Raw genomic sequence first — 18928 nt, forward strand, 5'->3', positions numbered from 1 at the left:
CTGAAAGGCGTCCCTAAATTTATCACTGGAGCCTCCGCATACTTTGTGCAACCACGTAAGACCTTTGGTTAGACTATATGTCGCAGCTGTAGGTGGCCTACTGCCACTGCCGCCAGTTGCCGACCAGTAGAATATGTAAAACTATGCTCCTGGGCGTGGATTTCCTCTGCTGCTTAGCACAACTCAATGCTTCGGACTCAAACTTGGGCTCATTTGAAATTACAGCACTTGACCGCCGGGCATACTCTCGTAAATTGTGTGATCAGTTGTTTACATTTATTTGTTCCGCATCAAGAATGGAGGTTCACGCAAATCATACACGCAGCTGGAAAACCATGTGCGTGGCTAAAGCATGCTGAAAATTTTCTTTTGCCGATGGGTATCCAGCGGAGGCCATCAAACCAGGAAACATGAAATCAGGAACACATTTCTGAAAATGAAAAACGCTTCTTTTTGAATGACGCTTTTAGTAAAAATCAATGTAAGGGCAGTGCGCAGCTGTGGCATAAACTCAGCGCATTGCGTAACGACACACCATTCTTACCGGCACTCATGGAGCTAATTTTTCTAGGCCACCACGTGTGTGAAATCTCAACTTTCAGATGAATTTAGTGAGTTTCTTCAAGATATGAAGATGGCGCAAAATCCCAGTTTTGCCAAATAAGCTACAGAATAAAATCCCCTCAGCAGGTACTTCTAACGAACATTTTCGAGGCGGTACTACGTGCTATATTCAATTCATTCAGAAACAGCAAAGCACAGGATATTCAGGAGATTGAAATTGCACTGGCTAAACATGTAATTAAATTTAGCATCATCTGTTGCCTACATGTATGGCCTTCACTATGGAGAGCTTGTTTCCAAAAAGTAATGGAAATAGCTAAGGTCAGCATGCAATTTAAAAGTAGTGACAAAAGGGACATGACCATTCGGAGGCGAAATTTTTTTCAAGTTTTTTCTGAAAGCTTCATGAAAGTTAATAACAAATGGCTGAGGATGTTTTGCATTATGTTAGAGGTGATTAGTCCACCACAGTTTGGCTTTTTATCAAATAGGTCCACAGAAACTGGTCTGCTAAAACAATACCAAAGAATCATTGATGCCTTCCAAATTGCATTTAGAAGTTATTGAAAGGCGTTAGGCTGCATCAACCACAAAACACTGCTGAGAAATTTGGAATTATGTGGCATTCGGAGAATGACAGCTCACACCCTAAAAACTTACCTACACTATAGTTGTCATTTTGTACCAGTAGGGAAACAAATTCCTACTTTGCCATAGGAGTGCCACAAGAAAGCATTCTGCCACTATTGCAGTTGATCATACATGTTATTGACATAAAAGCTATTAGTGAAAAACCGAATTACATTTTCTAAGCCGATCGCACCAGCCTCCTATGTAAAAATAGCAGCATGCAGCACCTCGTCCCAGTTATCTACAAACACAATCGGAAATCTTAATGTAAAAAGAGCAGCCGCTTGTTTGTTTTTTAATTAGTAAAAAATTGGAGGATGCTTAAGCTCCACCTTTGAAAGTGGACTGCAATAGCGTTATCACATCCCGTTTACGCTGACACTGGATATTCTGTGACTCGGGGCCCAACAATATACAATGGCTGGTCAATCCCGGCGGCAGCCCAGGCCAGATGAATGGCCCATAACCCCGTAATGCAGAGTCTAAATGAGGTTACTCATCAATGGCTCACACTTTTGTAAGCAAGGAAAAGGGCATTTGTGTTTGGGTTTCAGTGCAGCAAAGGTGTTTTCTCGTATGTTCAAATTGTTTTCTAGTAAAATCAAATTACAATTCGACGTTGTCATGACTGTACGTTGTGTGTAAGTACTTTACAAATTTCTGACGCATTTTACTTTGAGAAATTGAAGGTTTTAATTAACTCCATTGGATGGCCTGCGTTGTTGTGGTTTGGGATAACGTGTTTTGGCAGAATGCTGTGGACGCCGCATTTTCTGTCACACGGAGCCCTTAGCGTTCTAACGTTAAAAACACAATAAACTATTATCCATAGAAACTGGACAGACCTATGATTGCTACCATGACCAGGGACATAATATAAACATCATGAGCCTTTCCACTCTGTGAAGGTGGGTGAGCAGCGAACCTATTTAGCACACGACACAGAGCTTACACAGAATTTTGAACAAAGGTACGAACGTATTTATTGTCCTGATCGGTGGTCATCGTAACAATAAGTAGGCACACATAATCTCGTATCACCTCAGTCATTGAATGCCTAACCATTTCTATGCCTGCAGAACGAGAAATCTGTCCGCAAATGCATAGTTCATATGCTTTATAGAGCTACTCCCACGTTCTTTTACACATGTTAATATATTGCCAATTTCAAATGGCATTGATAGTCCTGTCACCGATAGGGTGGTGAAATTGGCTTAGAAATTCATGAAAAATTTTAAATTGGCAATAAACGGGATAGAGAAACCGAAATGGGTGGCTTCACGACATGAAGTCATGCTGAGTCCTGCACTACCTTAATGTAAACACGTATAACGCGCGCTAAAAACGCAGTGCACGTAGCGATAACGCCAAAGAAGCGAAGCTCATGATGCTTCCTGACGACACAGGGAGCTTTCGGAGAGTTTCCGAACTAGACAGCGGCGACTTATGCGACGATTTGAGTGACAGTGGTGGTGTAATCTTTCGCGTCACAAACACAATGTGGTCAGTAGAAAGTCATGAGTCGGAAAAGCAACCAATGTTCAAAATTTATTTTAAGAAAAAAATCAGGTACTTGACGCCTTATAGTTTGCTACTGATAATCACAGCGCAAAAGAGAACATATATTCAAAATTTCGTTAAGATCGGTCGACATCAAAAGATCTCCTGAGATGCTCTTTAAAGGACAACTTCGGCGATTTTGCGATGTTCACTGATCTTAATAAATATGACGAGGATATTATGAGGACAATGAAAGGGAAATTCTGAATTGCTGACAGTTATGTAACGACGACAGCGCGGCGATTACGGCATCAGGACAAAGGCATGACGACGATAGTGTGACGATGAACGTTATGATGAAAACCGGGTGAGGAACTGGAATAATGATGCCGGGACAGACAGTATGTCGACGACAACGTATGTGCGGCAACGACAGCCTGACGGCGATAAATGACGACGACGGCACGACGACGACGGCGCAATCACGATTAAAGGACGACAGCACAATTAAGTTAGAATGACAAAGAAAAAACACCTTCCATAGAACAACAATGGCAGTATCACTACGACGGCATGACGACAGCGGAATGACGTTTCTGCCCTGATTTCAAAGATAAAACGACCGCATGACAATGATGGCATCATAACCATAGTATAATGATGGCTGCGTAACCACGACGGCTTCATTATCATGGCATTACAAGACCCAGATGTCCAATAAGTTCACGACGACGGAAAGACCGCGATGGCATGACTACGACTGTTGCCGAAGGTGTTATGCAACTCGGCCCCTTGCTCTCGGTGTAGAACGGTTGACGATGGCGGCATGACGAGAATGCGATGACGAAGCTGGCATGACGACCACAGAACGGCGACGGCTGCATCAACACCACGACCGCATGCCTAGTGGTCCAATCTTGTAGAAAACTTGGGTTACTGCTTTGGTGTAAGGGGGTAGGTACGTAGATAGATAGATAGATGATGACGCTATAAGTATTACAAAGAAGCAAGTCTGTTTCATTCACGTCGATACTTTGTCCTGAACGCAATGAAGCAACGTTCAGTACTTTGTTTCACCTTCCTGAAGTAAGCTATTCTGTCTTAAGTCACAAGGGGGGCTAATGACCTTGCTTTGGCAATACTTTCGTATTGCTAGCATGCGTGTAGTCGTCTATCACCCCCTCTAACGTCGGTGTGTTCGGCAGCGTCGACACTGTAGCTACGAAGGGGCGACGCAGAGATTAGAGCCAATAATAGCGCGAAATAATTGTTTAACTGAACTGTTTGGGATCTTGTTTACTTGTGCGTTATGTGCCGCTGCACGTAGTCGTATTAATCTGTAGACAGCACCTACCGTTGGCTTCTTCGCCCTCATGCTAGCACATACAATTGCCATGGTACTCCATGCATATTCAAGCGCATATTCATCTTCTTCGCTTACTTCAGCACCGCTCTCATAACGTAATTTTCTACGAGGACTTAGGACCGACAAGAACTATGTATCATTTGAAATAAGGAGCTGCTTTGTTTTAAAGCCAAAGTCCATTTTTATTTCTAGCGCACTTTTAGACACCACTGAAATGCACCGATAGCGTCGTCAATCTAGACTATCTGGCTGTCTAAATGTATTCATTGTAAGTGTCATTAAAGCTGGCCTCTGAATCATGCCTCTTTTGGAAGCCGGGTGGGATACTGGACCCTGTTAGACGAAGCTTTACTAATTCGTACATGTTCACTCACTTGATATCTTTGAGACTGATTTCAATTCCAGCCATATGACAGTATCCCGTGTCTTGCGACGGTAAAGAAATCATCCAAGGCTTGGACCGTAATTGTTCTTGAAGAGAAGCCAGTCTTCCATGTGCAGTTCTAAATGCCCGAAGTGATAAAAAATGAAACGAAAACAGCAACACATAGCACAATCCAACAGTTTAGGTTCGACCAACATACTGCTTGAATTCAAACATAATGATACCTTTAACTGAAATATAAGACTTACATCGTGTACTTTACAACACATATACTTCACACGGGAATGTATACGGACGAAAACCGCATACATTTATTAGAAGGTCGACCTAAGTCATATATCTAGACGGCTAAAGAGTTCGCCGTCTTCGTACAGCTGAATAACGTCGTACACTTGCGCACCGCACCGTAACCTCGTACTCAAATGGGCTGGCAGAACGGGCTGTGCCAACCCTCAAGCAGGGATTGAAGAAAACGCGGCAAGTGTCGTTACAAACCTGTTTGGCAAGAAACTTGGAGAGTTACCAAAGGATCCCGTTGGCCTGCACAGAAACACCTGCAATGCGGCTGCTGGGCTTCCAGCCGCATTCTAGATTAGACGATTCTGTGGTACCTCTTGCTCCGGTCGAACGTAAGCCATGCTCATGTGCACCCGCTTCTTGCAGACAGAAGATCCTGTGAGGGTACGTAACATTGAACACGGAGAGCCCTGCACACCGGCCACGATCCGGGAAACACAAGGCGCCCGTTTCGTAACGGCAGAGGGCGCTACGGGGGAGAGCGTGCGCCGTCACTTGGAGCAAGTGAAATTGCGACATTCTCAGATTTAGTTGCCCAATTCATCCGTCCGGCTTCCCACCGAAATCCGGTCGGAAAGCGCCACGAGCAGTCCAGAACCAGATGACGCACCTGCATCAAGGTCGCCTGCATCTACACGCATACCGACATTAGATGTCACTCGCCTTCTGAGGTGGTCCACTCGGATGCGAAGGCCTGCTCAGCGGTTTTCCCCTTATAGAGGGGGTGGGGAAGAAGGTTGTTCTGACGACACCATGCGTGCAGCGCGCGGCGGCTATCACGCAGTATCTGGTGGCTATCGATTTTCCCTCCCCGTGTTCCCTTCTCCTTACCCTGTTGCCTGGGGCATAAAAATAAAGCTGGCTTTTTCCTTGTTGGCAATAGGACTGCTGACGTCTGGTCCATTCAAGTACCAAAGGTAGATTCATATTATGAAGGTCTTTTCCCGCACTCCCAAGTAATTACGTGAAGTAATGAAGGCCCGTGCCCGCACTATGAGCAGTAGTTATTGCACAATGTTGGTTTTAATTGATGGTACCTTACTAATTATAGGCAGTCATGTGTCTGTATTCTATATTTCTGCGGCTCCTCTACATCTAGTTTGTACGGTGGGGCACACTGTTGTCGGGTTGTTTGCTGGTGCTCAAGTATATCTCTGACAAATTCGGGAACGTCTTTTTCATCGTTGTGCGTACCTCCACCTCAGTTAATAAAGCCTCGAACTACAGTGTTTGCCTGGTCGTTTGCCGAGATACGCTCGTGGCCAGGACGCCATAAAATTGCATGATCTTCTTTCAATGTGTGATCTATGTGCTTAAGGGCGACTTGTGGTATGCTGCCTTGTAGATACATTCTACATGCCACTTGTGAACCGGACATTATTCAAGCTCAGCTGTCTTACTTTTCCTTGTATGCGGCAGTGATTGCGGGTGCCACTGCTTCCGCTGTAGCAGTGCATCTAGTAGGTATCGAGGCTGACGTATGAAGTTTTCTCTGGCGTAAAGTTTGAACTGACACTATTGCATGTCTTGTACTAAATTGTACTAAATCTAGCTACGTCTGTATACGTTACGTCTTGATTATTGTCGAAGCTTTTCTGAAGAGGCTAAGCTCTTGCTTGCCTTCCTACTGTGTAATGTCTTTTTTTTTCGTGTGGCATGGGCTTGGGGAACCATCAGTTAATTTTGCCCTAACAATCTATTGGGGGCTCATGAGGTGATGTCTGAGTAAAACGCGAAGTTCAGGTCGTCCGTTTTCTTTAGCTCTCACGAGAAGCGGTTCATTGCGACATTGAATAGAAGTGGCGAGAGGATGGCACACTGTGATGTGCCTCTGTTAGGCATTAGGAGTTTGGGCGATCGCATGTTTTCCATACATATTGGGACATCACAGCCAGTGAGTATAGAGCTGATTTAATTATGTATCTTAATTCCACAGCCCATTCCTTTGAACTCTTCAATTATGGGGGTGCGAGAGATTGTGTCAAAAGCGCTTTTTAAGTCGAGCGTTCTCTCCCGAATGTTCTCTCCCCCTGTAGGGATGTTTTGCAGCCCGTCATTTCGTAGTCTCATGAATATGTCTTGTAAAAAAGATGTTGTCTGAAGTCGTACATGCTGAGCGGGAGGACTTCCTGTCCTCCGATATAGTTAATATGACTGATAAGAAGAACCTTTTTTGAAAAGTATGCGTAAGCGGAAGATTAGAGATACCGGCATGACATTCTGCAGTGTTCCTTCTTTCCCCGGTTTAGGTATTACGATGATAGTCATTTCTTTCTATTGCTTAGGAAATTCTCCCGGTTGCCAGATTTCCTCATTTCAGTATCCGGTTAGTCAGTCTAGTCGCTGATCCTTCATATAGTAATGCTCCTCGTCTCGCGTTGAGCTACGTTTCAATGCTAGACGGCGGCCTACATTTCTTGATTCGTTATCGGTGCATCAACTGTGGCATTGTTCATTCCTGTGTGTTCTCTTTGCTCTCCTCTTTCTCTGATGTGCCTGTATGCGAAGGTTTTGATCAATGTTGCATCATGCCCCTCAAGGGTGTATGGCAGGCTAAATAAATCCCTTCGGTTTAAGCGTTCCTTCATAACAACTACTAATTGAAGCCAAATTAAAATTTGCATAGTTCCGGGGAATGCATATTAGCTATGTACGTCCTTTTGAAAATTTTGGAAAGAACGTTCGAGCAATTACCGGAAATTCGTATCAAATTGTTGCTGGAGCTTTAGTTTTTGATGTACCTTTTCTCAGTTATGAATAAAAGGGTAACTGCCGAAATTGATAGTGCAAAGGAGAAATGGTGACAACACTCGTTCACCGGTTTTGGTTTGGTTTGGTAACCCACTACGGGGATCGACCTTGAATCGAGCGGCAGTTGTTAAGAAGGGAAGAATACTTAGATATAATTTGGTAATTTAGAAATTATATTAAATGAATACTAATCATTATTGTCAATATTCAGGCTGTATTATTTTAAAATTCGAATTCAATAGTTTCGTGGAGTGATAGTTAGCGACATAAGCGAACATCTACCCTTGTTTTGTGTTACTGATCACTTCACACGCAGACATCATGAAGTTAGCAAATATCGAGTGAAAAATGGCAAATCGCTTGAAAAATTTTTTTCGCTAGTGGAGGCAATAAATTGGACTAGCGTGTATGATTGCAGTGATCCTAATGATGCTTACGAGGAATTTTACAAGAACTTAAAAGTAAGTCATGATGACGCGTTTCCTTTACAATGTGGCCGAAAGAATATGAAAGCAATAAGAAAACCTTGGATTAACCCTGCACTATACAGAAGATTAAGAGAAAAAACAAGATTTATCACACTTTTGTTAGTACGCGCGATGTAAACCAATTTAAGGAGTTCAAGAAGCTTCGAAATAACCTAACTTCAGATCTAAAGAAAGCAAAAGATAATTATTATGAAAGTTAGTTTCTTCGCCTTCAAACTAATGTAAAAAAGACATTGGAAACAGTAAACAGATTGACAAGCAGAGACAATGCAATAACCAGCGTACAAAAGATTGAGATAAATGGAAATGCGATAGCAGGGCAGTGTTCGGCTGTTCCTAAGTTTCTTCGGTGCTCTGAAGGAGGACATACTCCTCATTATTGGTTTTTGTTATTCCATATCATGTCGGTCCATGTCCAAGGACGAGGGCTGTGCGTTGGGTGTTTTCTGGCAACCTAATGCCTTGTGAATCGCTGTCGTCGGCAGGTCTACCCGGCAAGTCTCGCTGTTTCCCTTTACAGACGTCCCACCTAGTTATGTCATCACTATGTGCTTCCTACCATTCCGCACCATTCCTTCAATATAGGCTATGGCATTCGCAAGCATCGCTGCCTTAGTAGCTTTATTCTACCTGTTCTGGTTCCACACTAACACAGAAAGCAAGTCCTCAATGTCTAGGCATCCATGGCGCAACATGTTCCCAAGTCCTACGAAAAGGACGAGATGACCGTAAGTACAGTCTGCTGTAGCATCAATCCGTCAGCCATCACGGCGGCAATTAGGTGATGTCCTCAGGGAAGTTTCATGTTCGTACGCCACAATTAGGTCAATATATCCCATAAAAAGTTGTGTCGCACACGTGTATGCTTTCGTCTATTGTTTTGAGACGGACTTGTCAACCAAGCAACGGCGACTGTATTTTACTAGTCGTCTGCTGGAGTCACCTTTGTCACTTTCTTCAACGCATAAAATGAACAAAGCTTTGTCAGTGAACCACCTGCGAATAATAATTTACAGCAATCGTGCCACGTGATGTTGAATGAACTGTCTGTGGCAGAATAAAAAAAAGATCTTTGACTTTTGTAAAATGTCGGTACTTACAACTAGTTCTTCTGCAGTAACACGGAGGGCATCAGTAACGTTGACGTGTTTGTAAAAGAGTGAACTCTGGAATGAAATAATGCAATCAGCACTGTTATATATTTTACGCCAAGAGAACAGCAGCGCTACATTGTTTCAACAGCAAAAACACAATGACACTCGCCAAGAGAAAACCTTCTTGACGTTGAACAATATATTTTCAGGTCACTTTTTGCACCTACTCAAAACGGCAAGGAAACTAAAATTTTTAATTGAATAAGAGGCCGAATAAGGGGCATGCCGAGGATTTCCATAGCGTTGCTTTTCTGAAAGTGTCAGATAATTACTACAAAATGTAAGGAAGAATGGCAAATTCCTAACAGGGTGTAGACGTTCTTTTCTGTACAGGAAGCAAGATCGATGGTGGTCTGCTGAATTATTCTGCGTGATAGCCTGTCGAAAGTGCTTCCGACTGATTAAAATTGCTTTCTCTGACTGGCGTCATTTGCACTCGCCCAGGGCCAGTGTCGCAGAAGCAGCTCGTTTAATCAGTGCCAATTGTAATGCAGCAAGAACCAAATGCCACTTGGCTCCTCCTGTCATAAAAACGCCGAAACGATTTCGCTGATTTTAATACTAATTATGAAAGCACTCATCGAATTGCATATCGCACTTGTGATCAGCCACTTCTTATTCTACGGCGATTTCGTACTCCTGATACGGGTTCCTGAGCACTCCAATGTCTTCCATGTTAAAGCGCAGGGCAAACAACCATGACCAAGAAAGAACCATGCAGAGAGCTCTTGGTTCTCGCTGTTCGCATGACCCGTTACCATTATTGAACACTTATTCGCTCAACTTTACTATCCTAATACATAAAGTTGCTTGTCGGGTGGTTGTAGAGACGAACTGTCATTTTATTGGTGTTGCTATAAGCCAAATTATCGATTCGTGCACTTAAGTGAACTTCACTTTGGAGGACGCTTAAGCTTCGCCTTCAAGGGCGAAACCCGTCAGCATTGAAAGATCCCTGAGTGCTTCTCACGCTTCCCGGCAACTGCAGCTTATGTAACCCTAATGTTTACCAGGAAACGCTGGCGGCAAACGCTGTGCACGAAGCAAATCTTCGCGGATACTTTCTTTATTTTTTTGATCGTGCGTAACAAACCGAATTTTCCGCGCCAATGCAAACGCAGCTGGAAAACGCTATTGCGTTAAAAGGTTTTTTTTTTTTGTTTGAGCTACCGCCTAACAGACTTATGTTTTCTCGTATTCAAGCTAGAATCCGACGCTACCATATCTGTAGGTTTTCTGTAAGTCGCACTTCATTTTTCTTCTGACGCGTTTTGCTTAAAGAACATCAAATATTTCACTAATTCTTGCGCTACACGGAGGACCTGTGTGGTGGGATATGCGTGGTTCGGAATTATTATTCCAGAAACAATGGTTGACGCTGGACGCGGGACGCCGGATACCGACGCCAACGCCGGATTTTATCCGGCACGGGGCCCTTAACGCTATCACGTTAAATATGATTGCGTCCTTCAGTTTGCTGGTCTGTGTCATGGATAATGTTTTACTATTATAGTTATAAAAATGTTAATGTATGTGACAGCGACCCAAATCTACACCTCTCGATGCGAGAGGCAGTAACTAAAGAGTAACTCGTTATTTCACCGAAGCTTTTGAAAGCGAAAGCTATCAAAGTCTAATAAATGCTGTTTTAGTGTCGTCTGTCGCAGCCATCATAATGTTTAGTTTCGACAAAAAGGTAATAAAAAAGGCTCCAGTGCGGTTATCAAAGTGTTCCAATTGTCTCCTAAGAGTCAGGCGGTTATCCATTGGACAAGCCAAGCATCCTTTATACATCCATAAAAGTGTTAAAATATTTAGTGTGGTGTGCGACCAATAAACATGGAAGTCTGGTCGAAAACAGCGCAGTCATGGCTCGTGTAAGGAGGTTGAACTTCGCAGGGATAGGATGTACCTGGCCTGTGCATCCCGTAGAAGATCCAATAAATTTGTGATGGTATTGCCGATTACATTGATAAACAAGGCTAAATATAGCTAGATAAATTGCCTTGAATTTGTCACACATATTGCGTCACCAGATATTGTATGTAATAAGGCACATGACATGTCCGATTAGCGTCAATTATCTTACGCGCATTGGTGCGCATTGATTTCGTAGTTCGTCGCTTATGACATTACATAGGGTTCACCGTTTCGTAAATCGTTACCAGGCTTTGTCTATTAAGTGTAACCCCTTCTATTATAACAAATATCATTAATAACAAACACAACAAAGAAACACCTACTGCGTTGTTATTTGTTTATTCTTTCGCTATTTGGATCTTCTACGATCTTCTCCTGCTCATACGCTTTCTTTTGGTCCTACACATATCTTGTCATTTATAGTAGTAGTGGCGTGGTTTTGCATCCTTGAATGATTACGCGCAAGACGCGTTATACATTTTGTAGTTTTCCTCTCTTATATGCCTAGATCAGCACGTACTATTCTTTCGAACAAAGTGTAAGCAAATTCATTTTTGTGTGAAAACTTGAAGTTTACCCAGGTTACTTCACCAGCGTAAATTTTTTTCTGAATGGTGTTCTTCACACTTTGATTTCCATGTGCGGAGTGTAAATTTTCAACTGCAGACATTTCCTTTTTTTCATATTTGGAAACATAAATTTTACCTTATTATCAAATCCGGTGATAAAGCACTCGAGAACCTGGAAAGAAACGATAATTTGCGGTATCAAGTTGGAAATCAACGAAATTTTAAAATTTTTAGAGATCGGAGTCATGCTTTACGACAAGGCAGAAATTTCACCCAAAGTTACAATAATACAAAAGAGCAATGTTTGATTCTGCAGCCTCATAAATTACTAACAAATATAATTTTTTTACACGATGGAACTTTTTTGTCCGGGAAGCTTTCTTAAGGTTTATTAAAGGTGGATAAACAATTTTCAGGAAATTACTCCGAAAAAGACTGTTCTCTACCGGACTTCGTATTTCTATTTTAAAGCATTTCCATAAAGCCACATGTTAATTCCTGATTTTATATGGAACGAAAGCATCAGTGTTTCTGAGGTATTACAGGTGTATTTTGCTCACCACGTATAATGGAGAACTCAACATAGTGAAAAGAGCGCCTTCCGCCATGCTTTGCGACCATACCATTGCTTTGTACTGCACGATAACCATGTGCACTCCAGCGTCGATTTGGTATGACGTGCCTCCTTGCCCTATTTTTTCCTGGAGATCGCTTTCACACAACTAGCTTAGTTTGTTTTTTGACGGTACTGGCGCACTTGCTAAATCCATACCCTAATAAAATTTACAGCCTTCACCTGCGTAAGACGCGCTCATCTTCGCGATTCATTCAGTCTCCAAAATGCTTTAGTTTACATTTATATAAGTTGTGGAAATATTTGCGTACTTATTTGTTTGTTTCACGTGACTGTCTCCCATCGGCGAAAATATGTTACAAAATGTTCACTCATTTAAATACGAGCCTTCGTGTATCGAAATTTTCTCGAATATGGTCGCCGATTCTTACTGTTTGTGTACTCGCTGAACCTTGCGTAATCGTACTGCATACTCGGATCGAATAGTGACATACTTTCTAGAATGCAATCGAGCACGAACGATTGTACCACAATTTCAGACAAGCCGAGTAGAAATAACCTGGGTGCTTCACCCGCCAGTCTGATTTCGACGATCTACGACTGTGATTGCCATTAGTGCTGTGCTATATTATTGCTCGCATATTTCTGGGTACATGCTCACCCAATGAAGACTTTGGTCACAGGGTTGCTACGGTTTCGCACATCACCACCTCCGCAACGTGACTTATTACATCACACAAAATATTCTTGGATTAAGAATTCAATACAAGGTTCTGGGCAACACTTCTCTAAAGAGGATTATCGCGTTTTCTTACTGGTATTATAGTAAGGGAGACTCGTATGCTAAATTTTGCGCCATATTTGGCGCCGTCGGAATTTTGTAACGCGAATGAACAATGTTTGAAAATGAGGGCCATACCGGCTGAACGTTACCATCCAGGGCTGTGTGCCTGCATGAGTTGTAGTGGTTGCAGGTGAGGGCGATAAGCTGCAGAGCAATGATCACACACGTGTTCAGGTCTCTAGATTGCAGCGAATTTCTTTAGGCAACACGCTGTGACATTGTGTGTCGACGCTATTCTTACTTAGTGAGTATAAATGCAGCGCTACGGTGTTTCACAGCATAAAGTTGAACGACACACACCCACGCACAGGTATTGTACGGCATTACGTAGGGTACTTTTTGGTAGGTGCTCCAAATTTTAAAAAAGAGCCTGTGGAAGATGGCAGAATTCTAACCCTTGATGTCAAATACTCGATGAGCTGGTCATTACTTCTACGAGAAATAAAAGTCATAATTGGTTATAACTGAGAATTGCTGTAATTAAGCTTATTTAGTTATTCGCGGCCCACATTTCAATCTGAATATGAGGTAGTGGATATGCAAGGCATATAACCTTGGAACTAATTCTCTGGCGGGCAGCAACTACGATAATTGTGCCGTCAAACTTGCTGTAATATGCGATATTGTTGTAATTATCTTTTTTTAACCGCTGTTTTATGCATTCAACCATGAATGAAACTGGAACACCAATGCATGTCGTCGGACACAGTAAAGATGAATAATGCAAAAGTGGTATAATCTTGAGAATATGTATTAAGTATATTTGCCTTGAATGCTCGCGCTACACTTTCTAGATTGGCATTAGAGCCGTAAATTAAGTAACTATCCAAGTAATGACCGTACGTGAAGACCGTCACAATAAGTTTTTTACGACATGCGTTAAATTTTCGCTGTCTGTCCCAGAATATGTCTATATTTGGTGCAGCTGAAAAACGTCCTGTATAAGCAAATATTGCGAGCGAGGTGCGGCAGGAGGACAAGCCAATGCTTCCACATTTAATGTAACGTAATCAAATACATGAGTAGAATAAGCGTGTGGGCATTGCGATGATGGGCCTATACACAGGGAAGTTGATAAGGTAAAGTAAATACATCTTAAATCTATTGCTTAATTCACTTACAATGTTTTTACATATAATAGTAAACTGACAAGAGAGGCAGACTGTAGCACAGCCATGTTACGTGCTTTCTGTACAGGAGCATCGAACAAATACCACATGCTTTCAGAGGAGGTCATTGGGATGCATTGTACACTCCACGTAAGCTTGTCGAAAAGCTAACGACTTCGATTCAAGCTACAAAGTTATTGAAACTTTTAAACGTATGCACAATGTCTTGATATGCAACTTCTTTGTAAAGTCTCGATCAGGAAAAAATAAACCTCCCTACAAGTATATGAAACGAAATTTACACTTACAACATTATTATTGTTAGCCTGTGTAAAATGCATCTCAGGTATACCAAATTGGGGTCCTTGGTCTGCTGTTGTTATTGCATAACCTGCTACAATCAGATTTGTTGACCAAATTAGCACTCATAATGAATTTGCAAAAATGCTGGAACCCACATATTAAAAATCCCTTTTAGGGTAATTTCAACACTAGAACGAACTATCATCAAGCGAATCCGAGCCGCAACGTGAGGAAAGGTGACTTGACGAGTATATTTAGAAAAGCAATTTCGTAATGAGTACATACACACCTTTCGTAGCATGTCTGATCGAATATTCTTGACGTACGCTAATATCTCTTTTGCGCACGACCGCGCAACATCTCCGAACATAGCTTTCGCTCGCAATAGACGTGGCCCAAAAGCTGTACGGACGATGCAATGTGCACAAAATCATGAAATTAGGTCATTGCGGCATACGCATTGCAGGTTAAAAGAAAATGACCCGGCAGAAGAATAAATTTCCAATGTAGGAATGATCATTATCAGCAGAGCTCTGTTGAAATGTAATATTCTCTAACAGTGCAAACGTAACTCAATGAAATACATTACATAATTCTGGCTTTTACCTAATAAGTGAAAACATGGTCACCGCCATGTGCCCTGAGTACATGCAATGAAGTTTCACCTCGCTCTCTTCAAATATAATAAACTACATTTATTCCGTAGAAAAGATGCGTGATCTTTTACAGAAATAACAAAAACGTAGAAGAAACTACGGATTGCAAGGCAGGCGCCGCCACACCCAATACATATGATTTTGCCATATAATTTATCGTATTAGATGCAACAAGGTGTGTGTTCAAAACAAACATTTCATAAACAAACAGAGCAAGGAATTCTAGGGAATTCCTGGAAAGGAAATTTAAAGATACTACACAGATCTTCTCTACAACTACGCAACAATTTAACACTTTCGTGCAGGGTCCGTAGCAGTATAAAAATTATTTCCCAGGGTAGATATACCTTTTTTGCTTGCGGATTTTTCTCTGACCTATATGCTTACAGCAATACGGCCAATCGAAGAGAACATTATATTTATATTTTTACGCTGAAAGCTCTTGCAATCATAATTGGTTCTTCTAGCTCGAAGACCGCAATGTGCCATCTCTAGAACACAAATTTCAATGTGGTATCTCTCCAATTAGCAGAATAAGAAGAATGGTGGTAAAGTGCAACATAGACGCATATGAGGTTCTTATGTAGCGACTTTTTGAAACAAAACATGTTAAATCTTGCACAGCCATGTGAAAATGAAAGACACGATTTTATGTCGGTCTATGCGGGCGCCGCCCATTCCAAGTGAAACTAGAAAATGTTTGTTGAAATGTCCGTGTTTCTTTAAACTAAATAGGATTTCTTTTCCCATGACGACAAACGCAAACATGTTGGGCAGGCTAAAATAGGATGTTCAGCATTGGGATTGAACCACAAAGGCCACCTCCCTCTTTTGGCTGTAGCTTAATAAACAACTCATTGCTACTATCTGAGGGTATCCTTGACGAAAATAATTAAGAACGAAGGTGCTGGAGTAGCAGCTTACACGTAGCCATTTCTCACTCTAGGAATCTGTGCGCATATTATTTGGGGAATGAAGATATTAAAGAGAACGTAACGAATTCCAAGAACTTGTCTTTCGTAAGGGATCCTGGCCATTGGTCGATCGCATGGACTACGTACTCTCTAGCGTAAGGGTGGGCTGTATTTCTTCACTTCGAATAATTCCAGCACAACACATTTTTTGCGATGCGGGCCACGAGAAAGTGTGTGTGGTGGGGGGGGGAGGGGGTATTATATAAGCGTTCACGTAGTGGACATTTCCTTTTCGTCTGTCGCTGAAGTGCTGACTTGCTTGGAGTACCTGTATCTTTTTCCCTGGTACTTTATCCTAGCTAAACAGAAGTTCAGGAGCCAATGAATGCGACATGTTCAGTAGGTAGGCACTTACAGAATACCCTCAAGAAGAAATGAACTACGTTTTGAAGGTTGGATACACGACTAAATTCGCCGTATAAAGTTGAATGCTGTGTTGAGCGGCCCAAACCTCGAGGCGGCCAGGCCGCATGCATCAGTACGGAATAATGTTTTCGTGACCCCGTTTGAACTTTCTTTTATCCAAAGTTGCAGGAAGCTCCTTTGCGTTGGAATGTGCTGAAGTGGACAGCTTCAAGTATTCACTGTGAAAAATAAACAATGCAGGAATGGGAATATTTTATGAAATTAGATTCATTCTTCAGACGTTCTTCTTTAGGTTATATGTGCGTCCGATAGAGGCACATATCAGAAACTGGCTCAGAGATGCTGGATTATTACTCGCCGTGGTAGCGCAGTGGTTTGGAGTTGCGCTGAAAATTCCGAGGACATGGAATTGAAACCCGGCTATGGCGGCCGCATTTTCTTGGAGGTGGAATGAAAGAATGCCCGTGTACCATGCATAGGGGGCACTCTGTGTAACTCCACGATGTGAAACTTAACCCGGAGACACCAATGCGTGGTGCCACAGAAGGAAATTATGCTTGTGGATAACTTTACCTTAATTTAGTTCCGATTATTTGGAAGTTGCAACTTACGGCAATGAACAAAAGTGTAAGATTCGACTTCAGTTCATACTTTCTGGTAGTTTACTAGGACTGTTGTAAATTCAGAAGTATAAATCAGGATTGTCTGCAGCAAACATGACTGTTTAAGAAGCCACGTGACTACGATGGAGGTACACAATATATTTGCGTTATTGAATGTCTCAGGAGCTGGAGCGCTCTCCTATCCTAAATTTCAATTCAGAAAGTATTAACGTCCAAATCTAGAGAAAAAGATAAACCTCTCAGCTTTTAAAAATATAGCATTTCACTTATGCCATATTAAGAACGCCAGCAATAATACAGCGTCTGGCTGAAAGAATTACTTACGAGGGAGTTGCACATTGCATGCTTTGTCCGGATGTATGATTGACAGCTGTAATATGGCGCTGAGTAAAACGACGATGCCACCATGGAAACGATGCATAGTCCTTAGCGAAGTCTCTAAAGAGAATTCCGGAGATAAAATTGCGTTAGGTATTATTATTTGGGCCCAGTTGCGTTACCGAGACCGGAGAACCCCTCCATAGATTTTAAACAACTCTTAATCTTGTACTTTATCTTCAAAACAAACATGTACGGCAACCTACAACACGCGCAAATAAAACGCTCATTGCAAGCTAATAGATGTACTTATAGGGAAATTTCAAACCAGTATCGTTTAAAACGGCTGATGCACTAGGCTTGATGGCTACAATTAGGTGTCCAATCCCTCCATATTGGGTAAATTAGCAGTCGACATATTTGAATGGATCTGTTTCTGAAGCTGAAAAGCCTAAACAAATGGGAAACTTTCTCACAAAGGTGCGAAAGGCTTTTTGAACCACTCCTCAAAACATAACTACATTCTCGTACTGAACGCCGTACTGCATCGCAGCACCTCTACTGGAATAGCTGCCTATCCTATGTTTACCTCCGTTCTGAAAGTTCTCTCACAGCAGCGAAGCAACACGCACCAAACGCACGCAATCGCTAGTTACCACAATTGTCAATCACGAAAATAAAAGAGAAAGGATCACCGACTTCAGCAAAAGGGTATTACCAGGGCGCAGGCTATCAAGTGTTATCATAGAACGCCATTTAAAATTGTGCATTACTTTCTAGTTTTACATTTGATGTAAGCATAAGAATAAAATACCGCTACGCTTTCTGCTGCCTCATTGTCAGACGATCACCGCTGTTTATTCTCTTACCGACTCGGGTGCCCATATTTCCCTTACTCGGCGCGTCATGTTAGGCTCAAGCAATTTGATGCAACATGAATTTCTCTGGTGAAAAATACACTACCATTGATTTCGCGATACAAAAAGTAACGTTGTTCTTTGGTTTTTCTCAGAATATTTATGTCTTATCAAAGTTTATATTCATACGTCCTGCAGAGCAAGTACTGAAATACTATTCTGCCTCCCTTTGTATTTACGCGGTGCGAATTCAAGGGGTTTTTACTCACCAACACCGCTGTAGAGTTTGCGCTCATTGCAGCCTCTGAATGATATCAGTGACTTAAAAGCACTTCCTTTTGGGCTTGTTCGTAGCTGTTCCTTATAAAATATAAAAAAGCCAAATAAACGGACACACACAAGAGAAGAGATGGGGGCAGGGCTGGCGCCCTGTCCCATTCTATTCTCTTGTGTGTGTGTCCGTTGATTTCGCGTCTTTATATTTTGTAATGCTATCAGTGGGCTACAATATGTCTGTGCTCGCACTTATTCGCTGAAAATTAACTACAGCATGTGCCGTCGTTTGTCGACACCATTTTTCAGCTTACAGGGAAAGAAACGGGACGCAGAAAACTAATGGCGCGAGGACCCTGCATCAATACTAACGGTATCACAGGATTTTCCGGTACGTAAAACGATAT

The 18928-nt window shown here is 42.1% G+C and overlaps 1 protein-coding gene across 1 annotated transcript; it reads right to left on the reverse strand.

The window, feature by feature from the left end:
* Positions 1 to 262: 262 nt before the first annotated feature.
* On the reverse strand, positions 263 to 18686 carry LOC129380125 (uncharacterized). Its single transcript, XM_055062510.1, has 8 exons — positions 18518 to 18686; positions 17398 to 17511; positions 14744 to 14856; positions 13118 to 13186; positions 11761 to 11796; positions 9082 to 9147; positions 4435 to 4563; positions 263 to 430 (listed from the first exon to the last, which is right to left on the reverse strand). Exons 1-7 carry the CDS (start codon positions 18684 to 18686, stop codon positions 4456 to 4458), a joined length of 675 nt encoding a protein of 224 aa, XP_054918485.1. The 3' UTR covers positions 263 to 430; positions 4435 to 4455.
* Positions 18687 to 18928: the final 242 nt, after the last annotated feature.

Source organism: Dermacentor andersoni, chromosome 10, assembly GCF_023375885.2.
Source record: "Dermacentor andersoni chromosome 10, qqDerAnde1_hic_scaffold, whole genome shotgun sequence".
Classification (NCBI taxonomy): Eukaryota; Metazoa; Arthropoda; class Arachnida; order Ixodida; family Ixodidae; genus Dermacentor; species Dermacentor andersoni.

What these genes read in the sequence shown, in the direction of transcription:
- LOC129380125 (XM_055062510.1), bottom strand. Translation starts at nt 18,686, where the DNA reads ATGGGACAGGGCGCCAGCCCTGCCCCCATCTCTTCTCTTGTGTGTGTC. An exon ending in ATGCAATGTGCAACTCCCTC is followed by an intron (nt 14,857 to 17,397) that starts GTAAGTAATTCT and finishes TCGTCCGTACAG; the next exon opens with CTTTTGGGCCACGTCTATTG. An exon ending in TCACCGGATTTGATAATAAG is followed by an intron (nt 9,148 to 11,760) that starts GTAAAATTTATG and finishes ATTTCATTCCAG; the next exon opens with AGTTCACTCTTTTACAAACA.